Source organism: Drosophila willistoni, assembly GCF_018902025.1.
Source record: "Drosophila willistoni isolate 14030-0811.24 chromosome 2L unlocalized genomic scaffold, UCI_dwil_1.1 Seg168, whole genome shotgun sequence".
Taxonomy (NCBI): Eukaryota; Metazoa; Arthropoda; class Insecta; order Diptera; family Drosophilidae; genus Drosophila; species Drosophila willistoni.
The window spans coordinates 5,867,065-5,883,626 of NW_025814047.1; the positions used below are offsets into that span (position 1 = coordinate 5,867,065).

Sequence of the window (16,562 nt, forward strand, 5' to 3'; positions counted from 1 at the left end):
ATTTCTTACTAACCAAATCTTAAAATTATGAACTAATACTTCTTTCAATATTCTTCAATGGCTTTTGCAATTCCAAGTTTGAGTGTTTTTTAATTAAACCATTTTCTTTGTTTGACGATTCTAGTCTATAATTAATTGCATCACAAATATAGGAAAAATTTGTTCCTCCCTCAATTTTATTTTCTCAAATTGTTATTAAGACTTTAAAAGTGGGATTTTCGTCTTATGCCCTAACTATTTAACGAACAATGGGTATATTTACGTTCGTGAAGAGGATGTTACGGGCAGAAGCAAAAGTAAAAGATTCTAGATTTACAGAAGCGGATGTTGAAAGGTTAAATACTGATACGAAATTAAGGATTTATATTTGTTGTTAATGTCAAAACAAAGTCAATTGAAATAATATTTGTTGCGCTTTAATCAGGCTCCTTCTCTGTTTTATTCGAATTTCTAGGGTTATTGGTTCAAGAGTTCGTACCAAAGGTAAGCTATAAATTATAATATTAATTTGGATTTCACATTACTCAACCAGATTATACAATTTTAGTTTGTAAGAGGTCCAAAGAATCGTTTTATAACTATGCAAACATAGGGCTGTGAAATCGTGAAATTTCGCTCCCTAAAGTATGCAATAAGCATTACTCCAGATCTGTTATTTGTCAGCCAAAATACCAGAGGAAAGATTTTTGATAAATCTTTTGAAGAAATATAGTACAAATCTGTTTAATTAGTTTAAAACTTACTTTTTGATCTCCTATGTATGTTATACCAATATATCATCCAAAATGTTTACTAAATTCTTTACTTTATAAAAAAACCAATCATGGCAACTTAATGTTAAATACTCCCAAAACTTATAGAGTAACTTGCAGTCGTTTTTCATGACTTTATCACAATGTTTCCTTTTGTTGCCAAAAAAGAATTACTCACAATTTGCCATTAACTGGTTGACCATTTAATTGTTGGCCATAAATCTAAAACGCAATTGCTTATCGCAATTAAAACTAAATCAAATGACAAAATGTGACAAGTTTTATGTACTCCAATACATTTAATTTTTTTTTTGTGTGTTGACCACAATTCCTAATCTTGATGGCAGTTGAACGATTTGTCGACAGCGGCAGCCTTTGTCTGACTACCCTCAACGTTTTCTTTGTTTGTAGCAGCCGCCCGCCAATTTCTTGCAATTTCAGTTTGGTGTTTTTTGATAAGCTTTAAACTACGCAACGCATTTTTGCATTTGCATTTTATTTCCATTGGCTGCGTTTGGCAATTTCTTTTGCAAAACTTTTCGTTAGTTAGATGGACGACGGATTGGGACGACGGGCATGATGTTTGGGTCGGGCGGGAACTGGTTAGGGGGAAGCAATTTCACTTTTCAACTTTATTCGAGCGCAAAATTGACGTGGCAGACATTTTGGGGTTGTCTGCTGTGCCCCCCAAAGGCACAAACGAAGGAAGTGAAAGAGTTTTCCATTTCTGTGTGTGTGTGAGGGGGAAAAAACTGAAAATTTTAAGTGGCTAGACAGGCTTAAACAAACAGGAAATGGAACAAATAGTGCACTCAAAAAACAAATGGATGAATGATTTTGCGAAACGCCTCAACCCTGATACATAAGAAATTAGACATTTTTCTTTTTAATTTTTTTTTAACATTTTGTTGGGTTGTCGGTTTATTTACACGTTTCGTTTGATCGGGGATTATTACTATAAACATTTATAATCTATCTACTTAAGTTAGTCTACTAACTCTACACTTGCAATTGACTGACCAGCCATGCCATAAGCAACGTCAGGGCCAAACCAAAGCTAGCCAATGGACCAGCTGCTCCAGTTAATTCCGCTGTATTGCAACCATCTGTCTCACAGATCTGGCAATGATCTTCATTTTCGTTTGCACACTGAATTTCACTCTCACAGCCACGCTGAAGATAACCATCATCGCTATAGGTGCTCACACAACGATCATTGGCCGCATAGATGGGACAAATGGCCAAATGGTTGGGATCCTTGGCACACTCGGAATTGGCAACAGAATTACAAATGTGACAACTACGACGTCCAGCTGGGAAGATTTCCACATTACACTTGGAACCGGCACACGATGAGCAAGTGCCATTGGCCACACAATTGCTGCCTTCTTCGCTGCTCAAAGTGTTCAGACAACCACGGATGGTGTGACTATTTTGGAGGCGTGTCACACAATCAGAGAGTGGGGCATGACAAGTTTCACTAGTGGTAACAGCGGTTGGTTCCTGGGCACACTCTAGGGTCTTGCTTGAATCACAGGCAATGCACTCATCATTGTTGGGCAGACGATTCAATTCATTGCAATCTTTGTCCGTGCATGTGTACAATAGATTTTGTTCTTTCCACGATTCCAGGTCACTGCTGTTCTGAGCACTGGCGCAGCCGATTTGCTCAAGAGCCCCATTTTGATATTTGGCGAAACAGTAGTCAGATGATGAGTATGCTTGACAATACTGAGCTGAGCTGCTGGTGCAAGCGCTGTTCGTGCAGACATGGCAACTCAAGCGATCAGAAGGATATATAAAGTTATTACATCCTTGATCCGAGCAAGTGGCACAATTTTGGCCGCTGTTATCGCTACTGCAATCACTGCGATCAAATTCTTCCAGGTCATCCTCGCAAGTACGTAATAGATCCGTACCGAGAAGGGTTACCAAGCATTTGCCTTTGCACTGTCTGCTAGTACTTTCCGGATTGCTCACACAGTTACCATCCGTTCTAGAATCGCAGGAGACACAACTGACATATTCATCGATACTCCAGGCACTATTACATTCATTGGATTTGCATGTAAAGCATCTATCGGGATTTTCTCTACAATACCGATCCTCATAGTCATCGACATCGTCGGAACAACCACGTCGTCGAACTGTTACGCCATCAGCCTCGAAAACTGTCTTACAATCTTGCTCAATATTTAGGGTACATTCACTGAACGGTCCAAGGGAACTGTAACAATCTTCGCCAGCACAACTGTAACACTTGAGTGGCAGTGCTTGGAACAAACCATGCTGACCATCATCCACACGATTGGCCAAGTCAATGGCATTACACTCACTGCCTGCACAGCTGCGACAGTTACGATAGTCACTTGTATCGCAATCCACGCTACTACTACAACCACGAATAGTAATATTATTGCTCAGAGATGTTTTGCACGTTTCCGTATCGCTTATCCAGGGACAAGCCAGGGCATAACTGGGATTTGATTCGCAGTATACATCATCTTCGGATGTGCATGTATAACATACTTGACGATCAGATGGATATAGCTTGAATAAGAAGAGAAATAAAATGCTTAAGCATTTTTGGGCAAAAAGTTGTTATACTTTTTCTTCTTACCTCTCGATTGCAACCATTTTCATTACAAATCTCGCAATTGGTATCATTGCCCAGAAGACAAGCAGCAAAATCATTTTGGTTAAGATCGGTGAGACAACCACGAGTGGTAGAGCCATCTATGGATAATGAAAGTTTTAGCATTTTGATTGTGTTGGTTATTTTTATTTTCACTCATTGAGACTTACCACTTTCCAATCGAGTTACACAATTCGTATGCGGCAATTGACTGCATGTGGTGAAAGTGCTCACATCTTGGGCATTTGTAGCACATGCGGGATCAACCTTAGAATCGCATACAGCACAGGTTACAGCTGCCTGCAGCTGCGGTACATTACAATTTGTGCCTTCACATACAGAAATGCGTTTGGTTTTGATTATATCTTCCAGTTGCTGATTGCGGAAAATGCCACCACAATCTGCTTTTTGGATGCTATTATTGTCATCGAACCAGAGGAAGCAGAAGTCGTTTGGTTTGTAGACAGAGCACGGTCTGGATACTGGATCTTCGCAATCATCTCCATCACATGTATAACAGCTTATACGATCCGCGGGTAGCACCTCAACATTGCAGGAATCACCTGTGCAGGCCGAGCAAGTGGAATCAGTACCGGCTTCACATGTCAAACGATCGGCAACTTCCTTGTCATCTCGACAAGAGCGTATGAGATCTTGTCCCAGTTCTAAGCTGCCATACAATGCGGTCATACATCCACCTTGACATTGACGAGATCTATGCGTTGTGCTGGTAGGTTCCCATAGGCAATTAGGATTTGAGAAGGTATCACAGTAAATGCAAGTAGTGTACTGAGACAATTGTGTGGCATTGTTGCAATCGTTGGACTTGCAAGCAGGACAACTGGCTGGATTGGCAGCACAATAAGTGGCCAAGGATTCAACTTGATCTACTTCGTCTTCACAACCACGACGAGTAACCACACCGGAGGCATCGAAAACGGTGACACAATCTTGTTCATTGTTATTCTGGCACTTCTCACTGGGAATATCATCACCCTGGCAATCAGTTCCCTCACAAGTCAGACAGCTCAAAGGCAAATCTTGCCATTTACCATAATTATCATCGGCCTTGGCAGCCAAATCAATTACATTACAGCCGTCACCTTCACAGTAAACGCAAGTCTTGGAATTAGCTTCACAACTCATGGTAGATGAGCATCCACGATAGGTGATACCATTTCTTAGATTTGTGACACATTGATCATCGGGGTCGTACAAATAACAGACCGCAAGACTGTCGGGTGTAGACTCGCATGATGCATCGGTTCCCGAATTGCAAACATGGCAAGAGCGACGATTTTCTGGATACACCGCACTATTGCACAAATCTCCTTGGCAGGAGCTACAGCTCGAGGAGGTGCCATTGTAGCATGAAAGAAAGTCGTTATTCTCCAGACTTGAGAGGCAACCGCGTTCAGTGTACCCTCCGGGCTGGACCCTCGTATAGCATTCGGGAAGTCCAAGCAGCGAACAAATCGTTGAGCTAGTGACAGAATTTGGTGCAAGGGCACAATTGTAATCGGTGCGAGAACTGCATAGAACACATGTTTTAGCTTCTGGCAGATCTTCAATACTGTTGCAGTCGTCTTCATCACAGATATATAAGCGTTTCTCTTCCTGTAGAATCTGAAGATCATATGCACTCAAGCTGCTCGTGCAACCCACGGTTACAATGGAACGTTTCTCATCGAACTCTACATAGCATTTATCATTCTGTCGATAAGTGGGACATGAGTAGGTCTGTGGTACCTGACATTCCTCACCCTCGCAAATGTAACAACTCTTGCGACTAGCCACCAAATCTTCAGTATTACACTTTGCTCCCTCGCAAGTGGCGCAATATTCTTTACTACCCGCCTTGCACGATTCGCGATCCGCTTCCTCAAGATCAGTCGCGCAAGTGCGTACAAGGGAAGAACTGGGATCAATTGTTTCATTAAACTGATTTCGGAAGACCGTCACGCAACCTTCGTGACATTGACGCGTTGTGGTTATGGCACTTGGGTTCGTAACACATTCACGATTCTTGCTGGAATCGCAAACCACACATTCCACATATGAGTCCAAGCTATTGGCAGTGTTGCAACCATTCGAATTACAACGAGGACACTGATCAGGCTGTTCTTCACAGTAAGTAGACTCTTCGTAGACCTTATCAGAGCAACCCCGCTGATTCACGACGCCCGATTCATCGAATACAGTGATACAATTGCCATACCCTACGCAGGTCTCCAAGGTACCACCGCTAGAGGCACACGATGCGGCATCATTGCACGCCAAACAGCTAATGGGAACTTCCTGCCAAATACCCGGAGAACCATCTTGATTAATTCTGTCAAGATCTATGGTATTACATCCATCCGCACTGTTGCAAATGCGGCAAGTGCGTGTATCATCTGGATCCAAACAGATCAGGCTGGAGTTACAACCACGATGAGTAACTCCATTGATTTGGGTGGTCACACATGCGTCACCTTCCACGAAAATGGGGCAAACCGTACTGCTTGAAGGTGAGGAGGCGCAGTTTTCATCACTTTCGGAATTACATTGATGGCAACTTCGGCGACCTACCGGATATACAGTCAATCCATTGCATTGATTGCCAGTACAGGTCTCTGTGTTATCAGCAGCTCCTGTTACCCAAGCATAGAAATCATCGGTTTCCAAATTAGATACACAATCTCTAGATGTGTGACCCTCCTCATCTATGTGACTAACACATTCGGTGTATGGTAGATCCGAGCATATTACTGTGCTCAAAATTTGATTGGGATTGGTAGCACAGCGTAAATCTTCTTGCGAATTGCATTTTGTGCAGGTATTGGGAGAGGGAATTTTAAATTCGTTGCAATTGTTGCCTTCACACAGAAGCATACGCTTTTGGGCCAACAATTCCTGAACCACTTTTTCCTCAAATTCACTCCTACAACCCAAGGCGATAACCGAAGAGTATGCATCGAAAGCTGTATAACAGCTGTCATTTACCTGGAAAGCCAAACAGAGTATGGAGATGAAATCTTCACAGTCTTCCGTGGCACAGGTATAACAGCTAAGCGGATCCTGAATGATGTCACCGCCATTACACAAAGCTCCTGTGCACGCAGTACAATTTTCATGAGTTCCAGCCGCACAGGAATCTCGATCTGCTGCATTCATATCAGTCAGGCAACCACGAGTGGGCAGCAATGCCGAATCGGGCGAGGAGCTACGTGGATAAAGTCCCGTCATACATTGACCTTGACACTTTCTTGTGCTAGTTGGTACTTCCCAGGCGCAATTTGCATCATCTGCTGCATCACAGAAATAACAATCGACATAAGAATCTAAGCTAGTGGCACTGTTACAATCGTTCGATTTGCATTGCGGGCAATTTTCACTATCCGCATCGCAAATATCAGAGTGTGCGTCATGAATGGAATCACTGCATCCTCGTGCAAGAACCAGACCATCAGTTCCGAAAACGGTGGAGCAAGTCTGCTTGTTGTTACCCTCACATGTGGCAGATACCGCGCTGGCTGGTGCGCAATTTGCACTACCCTCACAAACGAGACAACTTAAGGGCAAATCTTGCCATTTGCCAGGTTCACCCACATAATGAGCAACTAGATCGACATCATTGCAGTTCTCTTCAGAACAAATGCGACACGTGCCAGCCTCACTGGCATCACAATTAAGTTCCGAGCGACAGCCACGACGTGTGCGAGTCTTCTCTAGACTAGTGACGCAAGCATCCTCCGAATCGTAGATGGGGCAATAATTGGAATAACTTGAAGGATTCTTTGCACAATCTTCATCTTTGTTGGAGTCACAGCGAAGGCAACTCTTCCAGTCGGAGGGATAGACACCAGTGTTGCAATTATTACTATCGCAGATTTCACAAGATGTACTGTTACCACTGAGACAATCATCAAATAGATCATCATCGGCTTTCATAACACAATCACGGGTCAAAACGCCATCTGTCACAATTAAAAAATTGATAAGTATTCCAATCGTAGACTGAATTAACAAATGATTACTCACCTTCATTCAAATGGCTATAGCACTGTGGATAGAGATAATGTTGACACACAGCAAAATCCACATCATTTCCCGTTACACAATTCACATCAGCAGTTGAATTACAAATGGCACAGGAAACACCAACGGTATTAAGTACATCTTTAGTATTACAATTACTTTCAGAGCACAAATATATATCACGACGATTGCTAGTTATATACTCGTCCTGCACATCAGTGACGCAGCCCATACTCAATATTTCTGAAGCACCAACATGAATGTAGCATTGATCATTGGCACGATAACCGAGACAAAGTTGTGAGGTAGTCGTCGAGCAATCCGCATCATCACAGAAATTACAACTGAGACGAGATTCTGGCACATCGTCTGTATTACATTTCTCAGCTGAGGAGCAGGCTTTACAATTTTCCAAAGTGCCAGCCTCACAGGCCAAACGATCATCGTATTCTAGAAAATCTAGACAACCACGATCCACATGTAGAACAGCATTCGAATCACTTCTATTGCTTGAAAAGAGTCCTGTGAAACAACTACCCTGACACGAGACGGTTTTTGTAATCGATTCGACATTACGCACACACTCAGCCTGATCAGTGCTGTCGCAGAATAAACAGTCCTGGTAGCTATCCAATGAGTCAGCTGTGTTACAGCCAGTTGACTTGCAGTATTTGCAATTTCCAGGCTCCTCATCACAATATTGGAGTAGTTCATCATTCTCATACAACTCATCGGTACAGCTACGCAGCTGTACGGTGCCATTTGAAGCAAAAACAGTGACACAATTCTGTTCATCATTGCCTGTGCATTTTTGCAGAGGACCCAGATTAGAGTTCTCGCATGCAGAACCCTCGCAGTGATAACAATTGATTGGTGGGGTAACCCATTTGCCAGGATAGCCAATATTTGTACTGCTCAGATCAGCAACATTGCAATTATCTTTTGACGAACAGGCACGACAATGCTGCTTATCGGAGTCATCACAAGCAAAGTCCTTTTCACAGCCACGATAGGTTTCGCCATCGACCAATTTGACACTGCAACCCTGATCATCCAAATAGAATGGGCAAACACTGCTGGCATTGGGGGAACTTAAACATGTGGGATCATCGACTGTGTTACAACGCTGACAACGACGACGATTCTCGGGATAGACTTCTTTATTACAAAGATCACCTTGGCAAACTTCACAATTGCCTTCACCATTCACACAGGACTTGAGCAGAGCATTACTCAGGGTGTTGACGCAGCCACGTTGAGTGACACCAGCTGGAAAGAGATAATTAAATATATTATTTCGATTCCCTGTTCCCTGTTGGGGTTTCACACTTACTTGTCAAGACACGAGTCATGCAACTAGTGTGAGGCAATTGACTACATGTAACAGGAGATGAAATTATTTTGGTGGCATCTATGGCACAGTTCTCATCATCACTAGAATCGCAGGAAATGCAAGTTTGAGCTTGCGGTTGATTGTTGAAGATATTACAATTGTCTTCGTTACATAAAAATAGCAGTGAGAAATTGTCATCGGTGAACGTTTCGGACTCAGACGATTGACAACCCATTTGAACTATATCGTTTTGAGTTGTCTCATATAGGATATAACAATGATCATCGGCTTGATAGTTGGCACAAGTGTGGCTTACAAAATCGCTCTCACAACCTTCTCCAGAGCAATGATAACAACTTAAACGTTCTTCGGGTAGGATAGCATCATTACAAGCCTCACCAGAGCAGGCTGAGCACAACTTATCCTCTCCATTGATACATTTTTGTTGATCCTCTTTACTTTTATCATCAAGGCAGTTGCGTACAGTGCTGTAGAAGAGACTCTCATTGGATTTGGGACGCAAGGCAGTCATACACTGACCATTGCAAAGACGACGCGTTACAACCGCACTGGGATTTGACTCGCAATCTGCATTATCGTCATCGCAAGAGATGCATTCGGTGTAGCTACTTAAAGAAGTCGCGCTATTACATCCATTGGAATTGCAATTGTGGCAATTTTTCGAGTTGTCATCACAATAGGAACTCCAAGAGGACTCTACCGTATTACTGCAACCTCGTGCTGTGACCAAACCGGCGGTATCAAAAACTGTTACACAATATTCCTCTGATGAAGAGCAAGCAATGGCTTCTAAATTGGTGGCAGCGCATTCGGTGGTATCATTACAGCTCTGACAGCTAATGGGTAACTCTTGATCCCATTGGCCGGGAATACCATCGGAACGACGCTTAAGATTATCTGTATTACAATCAGAGCCAGAGCAGACTTGACAATTCTGCGGATTGGTCGATGAACAAGCCAATGTGGCACTGCAGCCACGTTGGGTATTGCCCTCTAGATCGATTGTGGTCACACATTGTTGATCTCCGGTGTGAAGCAAACAAACGGAGCTATTGCTGGGCTTAGCCTCACAATTTTCATCTTCGTCAGAGCTGCAAACATGGCAACTCAAACGCTCAAGGGGATGCAACTAAAAGAAGGAAACAATTAGTTATTGTCAAAAGATATAGTTGGAATACCTACCTCCTTATTACAGTTGTCACCAGAGCAACTAGAGCATTTTGTAGAGTTGCCACCATTTAAGCATTGAACATAAGCATCTCCATCCATGTCTGTCAAACAACCACGCTCGGTATGTCCGGAATCCAGCAAGCGGCTGTAACAATTCGTATTCACTGGATTCTGGCACTCTGTTTCTGACTCTACACTCTCGGGATCGATGGCGCAATCGGCATCCGTGCGAGAGCTACACAATTTACAGATCTTGGGCGTTGGCAATGCCGAAATCACATTGCAATTGTCGGCACCCGAGCAAGTCCAAATACGTTTCTCGGTCTCAAGTAGCACTGCTTCGCTCACATTAAATTGGCTTTTACAACCCAGTTCGTAGACAGCTCCCGATTCATCCACCTCAATGTAACATTCCTCGTCAGTACCCTCAGCTGGGACAGCACGACAGGTGCTAGCCTGAGGATTATCACAATTGCCACCCGAACATTGATTACAACTGCTACGAACACCCAAATCCACGGTATTACAATTGTCACCACTGCAAGCCACACAATTGGCCAAAGTGCCATCAGCACAAGCCTCACGTTCATCATAGTTCAAATCATGCAAACAGCTTCGGACCAACTCGTAGGGAGAGCCCTCCTCACTGGAGCGTGGATACAAAGCCGTTATACACTGCTTGTGACATTGCGTACGCTCTGTGACCAATTCAATGTCAAGCACACAATTATTATCCGATTGGGCATCACAGAGAACACAATTGATCAGTTCCGTATTATCGGCCAAGTCATTGCAACCATGCGAACGACATTCATAGCAGTTCTCTGATGATTCCGAGCAAGTCTCTTCTAGATTATCGCTACAGCCACGTTGAACCACTGTTCCATTACTGGCAAATACGGCCACACAACTTTGCGAATCATTGTCCAAACATTTGCGTAGGACACCGGATCCTGCGGCACATTCCTCGTAATTGTCACAGGTATAACAATTAATGGGTCCCGTATGCCAACTGTGTATCCATGCATCTGCAATGAATTGGTTTAAATTTATGAAATCTCTGCCCACTAATCAACTACTATTAATCGAACGCCTTGCCGACGCCACAATACGTGTGAATTGGAGTAAACAACAATAATTATTTTCGTAATCAGATTGTTATTTATGATCCGGTAAGGTGGCAACTCGTGCCATGGCTTTACCCCTTGATCAAGATAATAAATAAATAATTGTTATATGATGTTCAAGGCAATATAATTGCCATAACATTTATGTTATACAGCCATAAAAAGTGAAAGCCTATTCCATTAGGTAACCTAAATATAACAAACTGAGTTCCAGAATTTTTTGCAAGCTTTGGGATATTTGAAAAATTTCAGATAAAAATTTGTAAATTAGCAATATATTTAAATTGGGTAAATATGATTTTTTTTTAATTACATTTCTTAAAAATTTATAAAGACAAAAGTTTTCTCAACCTATCGTTTGCCTATTACTTTCGATAGGTTTCGTTTGCATTTTACTTTCAGAAATGAAATATAAAACTTTCTATATGTAGTTCTCAAGCACAATCTTAACTGTAAAATTCTTTAAGTTTCATTTTTTGCTTTTATTTAAAGGTTTTTAATTTAATTCTTCTCGGATTTAGATCTATGAAATTGTTAAATTTCTTCAAATATTTGAAGCAAAACGAGGAATTCTGAAGAATTAAATAATCATTTTCATGTTTTTTTTTTTTGTTCTTGATTAAATGTTCAATAAAGAGCTACAAAAATAATTTTGAGCAAAAATAATTTTGAACAAACATAATTTTAAACAAAAATAACTTTGAACAAACATAATTTTGAACAAAAATTTTAAAACACAACTAGAAAGCCAATTTAAGTCTTTTTTCCAATGTGTTTTAAGCTATTTATTAAGTTTTGATTCAAACCTTAAAATGAAAATTTAATTCTCCAAAAAGAATTCAAAAATTAAGAAGTTTGAGAAAAGCACAAAAAACTGTAAAAACTATAAAAATACTAATAATATTTTCTAATAGTTCTAATAGTTAGCTGTTCCAATGTTTCTTTAAAAAATAGAATCAAACTTAGGAACATAAACCTTTTTTATAATTTTAGCACCTTTTAATAAATTTTAAATTTGCTGATGAATTCTTTAATAAAAAACTTTCAAAAAACTATAAATTCTTTGTAGGTATTGGAATAATCCCATTAATAAACATAATTGAAACTAAAATCAAACTTAACAACTTTGATAAATAGAAGGTTATTTTAGAGTGTTTGTTAATGCCTTTGTTTAATACTTTTCACTTAATCTTTGATGGGTTTCATATAAAAAAAAAAAAACTAAATTAATTTCATCGAACACTTGCAGCACTTGATTTCAGCTATCTCATCAAGGTTCTAAAGTACACACAAACTTTTAATCAAAAATAATCCATGAGCTATATAAATCAATTTTAATCCACTCGACATTATGAAATTGTATGTTTCCTCGAAATATTCATTTCAAAAATGTACCAAATCACATTTTGGTCATTTTCAATTGAAGGATTCTTATCAGTCTGGTTACACATTTATATATTGATATTACGCGGAAAGAGTTTTTTTTTTCGTTTTTGTTTTATTATCACCAATATTATTAGTCATAAATGTCGGTGCGATTGACATGCATTTCCCCCTTTTTTTTTGAGAGAGAGTTTTTGCATTTTTCTTTTGTTTTATTGTTGAAACAAGCAGATATACCGATTAGATGGATAGGTTCATGGTTATGAAACCTGTTCAAGGACTTTTTAAGTCGTTGTTTTTGCTTTTATTATATATTTTTAGGTACTAGGTATTTGCAGATAAACAAAACGTGTAGTTTTCAGGCACTTAATGTTAGTTTTTATTTCGTAACACAATTACTTCACAACACTTTGTTTTTTCCCTTTTTGGGATAGGGATGTAATTTTTGTCACACCTACCAGTTGGATTGAAGGCACTGAGGACCAGAAGTAGACAAGCTACTCCTACAGTTGATATATTCATAATTAAGTTAACGTATTCCCCACCCGAAACACGTGTATTACCGACTAAAATCGAATCGGGCAACTAATTTTCTAGCCGTTAATGCAACGGCTTTTATAGACTTGAGCGATTGACCAGTTTGGCGGTACAAAAAACGATAGGAGGGCTATATCAGTCGTTATTGCCCAGAGTTATATTATTGGCATCGACGATTATATTGTCGGCATACTGTTGCCATAGCTCTCTAAATATGTCCGATAAAGCGAATTCGATGTTATTTATAACCAAAACACACAACTACACACATGTGGTAAGGCACCCCTCTATATATACTATCCTCTATAGTTGCTGGATTTAACATACACTAAAAGGTTAAAATACAAAGCGAAAAAAGAAAAAAAAAAAAAAACTAACAGATAAGCCTCCATCATGATCAATACATTGATACATGCGGACCTACAAAAAAATTATGGACTAGATAAGACTTGATAATAAGTATAGTATATATGATCGATTAGTTGTTACTACAACAATAAACAATATAACATTATATAGATACCGAGTTGCAATAAGTTTTGAGAAATTGCACTACCTATGTAAAATGTTTTTACTTTTAGATAGTTATCACTCACTTATGATTCAAGTGTAGGGCGCTTGTATCGTAACTGATTACTTATTGTTTCTGCTTTATTTTTTTTACTATAGAAATAAATCATTCCTTAATTTATAGTTAGATTAATTTTCTGGGGTTGCTAAGCTTAAATCAGTTGATTGGGTTTTCCTTAGTAATTTCACAATCATCCATAAAGTGGCTAATCATTGTACCTTAATCTATATCAACTACACATGATCATTCCAGGAAATCCAAATCTAATATTGTGTGATTTAAAATCAAAGTTTAATTTGCTTTGTTTTGGCAAAGCCTTTGGTTTTTTAGCCATTATTAAATGATGCTAGAAAAAAAGGTATGCAAAATTTCTATTATTTACATCTTGTTTCTTCTAAACAATTAAACTATGGACCTAATTTTTGTGGGGAAAAAACCCAACACGCTTGGTCAGCATTATAAAAAAGAAAAAACCTTGCTAAAAAATTTATAGTTCATCATAAAATAAAATGTGGTTGAACGATTATTAGATAAGCTGAAATCGAACGTTACGTATTCGATTTGTAAGAAGGCTAACTATTTTTTTGTTGTTTTTTTTTGCGTTTATTGGGTCTGATCAATATCAGCGATTAAAAATACAATGCCATGCAATGAGCTAAAATCAAAAGGAGAGAAACACTCAAAGTGCCAGCACCACCACCGCCACCGGGATTTTCAGTGGTTGTAGGTGATGGTTCTGGAGGTACGGTAGTAGGATTCGCTGTTGGGGGGGAAGGGGATGTAGTTTCTTGAGTTGACTCTCCCGGAGAGCTCGTCGACGTTGGACTGGGGCTTGGGGCCTCTGTGCTATCCACAAAACCTTCAACCAAATGATTGTTACAACTTGATTTCTCTACTGGATCGCACAAATAACAATTGGCATCGTTAAGGCAATTTATCTGCTCAGCTAGACTAATTACACAGCCTCGTTCCACATGCTGGCCATCATCGGTAATTGTTGTAGAACAAAAATTTCTACCTGATCGAGCAATTGCACATGATTTGGCTGTCAGACTTTCAGGATTTGAGCGGCAATTTACATCCTAAATACAAGAATTTTTATTATTAGTTTTGCATAAGCAAAGAATTTAATTTTCTGTGTATGTTTATCACCTCACTATCCACACACTGGACACATGATACTAGGCTTTTATTATTGCAATTATCCACCGCACACTTAACACATTCCATGCCCGAGGCATCATCACAATGGTCCTCGAGGCTTTCCAGGCAGCCCTGCGAATGGATCACACCATCATGGAAAACACTGACACAGGTATCCAATTTATCAGAGCATTCCTCTACAGACTGATAGGTACTTCTTTGACAATTAATGCCACGACAGTAATTACATTTTTCTGTTGCATGGGCAACCTGAAAAACGAATATACCAAAGAATAATAATAGTGCGTACTTTCGGTTCGACATTGGTGCGGTTCGAATGAGTATTAATCGTGGGTCTTACTGCACATCTTTATATAAACTCTGGATACTTGAAACACAAAAAGTTTTCAAGTTAGCCAATTCAAGTGGGTACATAAACGCTTAAAGTGTTGATTATTTTTCCTGACTCTCAGGTGATTTTGTTTTTTTTTTTTGTTTTCGAACAACAACGATTAGTCGTAGATACCTAATATGGGTCTTAAAGATTCTTTAGTCATTACTAGGTAAATAAACAAGTTATTAAAGTACAAGGTTAAGTTACAAGTTCAATTAAAGTACTACCGTTATGTAGTATTTTCAATATTACATTAATAACAACTTTACAGTAAGTTGTTTTCAATTGATTATCGATTTATACTGTTGATAAACAAGTTTCCTATATCTTCTTGATTATCTGAAGTGAAATTTCAAAATTTCCAGGGGGTTAAAAATTTGTCAATGTATTGAGTTTCATATGTCTATATATGATTATGAGGAACTCCCCAAATATGTCTCATTTTTCAAGAACCCATTAATCATCTTTATTGTATTATAATATGAGGACTAACGTATATTGGGTCAAAGGACTCGTATTTAAAATTCATTAAAAATAGTTACTTTTAAATATTTATGAAGCATTTTTTATTTCAAATCTGTTTAAGTTAGTTTCAAGTTTCAGTAGTTACTGGCTAGTTGGTCTCGCTTTTGCTGCAAACTTTAAACATTATTTTGGGGATATCCCTTAGTTTTCATTTTATAGGCTTTTTATTTATACAAATGTAATCAAATTTATTTGTGCCATAGCAAAAATTATCTTAGAAAGCGAATGAAACGATTGCCGATATTTGATTCTGCGTCAATTTTTACAGTGTTGCATTTCGTGATGTCCCCTGGAGAGCATAAAATGCAATTGTCATCGGTTAGGCAACTCTGTTGCTCAGTCTCGGTTGTGGCACAGCCTCTTTGAACCACATTGTTAGAAGATTTGGCATAACAATAGGAATTACTTGCCGTTGGCACCGCACAACGTACAGCATCCAAGGAGTCAGCATTATCCACGCAATTGGAGTCCTAATTAAAAACAAAAGAAATCAATAAATATATTCCAAGAATTTAAAGTTCTCTTCTTACCTTGCTTGAATCACACTCCACACAGGCATAAGCTGCCGAGCCTACATTATTGCAACGATTTGTATTACATTTGTGGCAAGAATCTTCCGTTAGACAACGACTTTGCAATTCGTAGGGTATTTCTAGGGAACAACCCTTGTAAAGAACTTTGGCTTCCTCATAAATGGTCACACAATAGTCCAGTGAGTCGACACAACTCTGTTCCTGATGCAATGAAGTACGTTGGCAATTAATGCCATAGCAGCTGTAACAACTTGTGATTGTATTGCCAGCCGAGTGCTGGGCCATCGCCAAAAAGGCAACCAATAGTGCCAATAGTGCTGTGTGCTTCATTCTGAGGTCTTAACTGTTCAGCAATTGAACATTGCGTTCAGCTTATATACCGCAATATACACTACCACTCCAAAATGGTCAATTGAAG

The 16,562-nt window shown here is 39.4% G+C and overlaps 3 protein-coding genes across 3 annotated transcripts; all 3 read right to left on the reverse strand.

The window, feature by feature from the left end:
* Positions 1–1,636: 1,636 nt before the first annotated feature.
* LOC6640698 lies at positions 1,637–12,982 on the reverse strand. The gene is made up of 7 exons (XM_002063886.4): positions 12,900–12,982; positions 9,944–10,959; positions 8,741–9,890; positions 7,411–8,676; positions 3,558–7,346; positions 3,373–3,488; positions 1,637–3,302 (listed from the first exon to the last, which is right to left on the reverse strand). Exons 1-7 carry the CDS (start codon positions 12,961–12,963, stop codon positions 1,752–1,754), a joined length of 8,952 nt encoding a protein of 2,983 aa, XP_002063922.2. The 5' UTR covers positions 12,964–12,982; the 3' UTR covers positions 1,637–1,751.
* Positions 12,983–14,134: 1,152 nt separating this feature from the next.
* LOC6640699 (protein psiD) lies at positions 14,135–15,022 on the reverse strand. Its single transcript, XM_002063887.4, has 2 exons — positions 14,702–15,022; positions 14,135–14,631 (listed from the first exon to the last, which is right to left on the reverse strand). Exons 1-2 carry the CDS (start codon positions 15,014–15,016, stop codon positions 14,179–14,181), a joined length of 768 nt encoding a protein of 255 aa, XP_002063923.1. The 5' UTR covers positions 15,017–15,022; the 3' UTR covers positions 14,135–14,178.
* A 734-nt stretch (positions 15,023–15,756) lies between these two features.
* LOC6640700 lies at positions 15,757–16,482 on the reverse strand. The gene is made up of 2 exons (XM_002063888.4): positions 16,142–16,482; positions 15,757–16,081 (listed from the first exon to the last, which is right to left on the reverse strand). The coding sequence occupies exons 1-2, from the start codon at positions 16,472–16,474 to the stop codon at positions 15,821–15,823; spliced, it is 594 nt and encodes a 197-aa protein (XP_002063924.3). The 5' UTR covers positions 16,475–16,482; the 3' UTR covers positions 15,757–15,820.
* Positions 16,483–16,562: the final 80 nt, after the last annotated feature.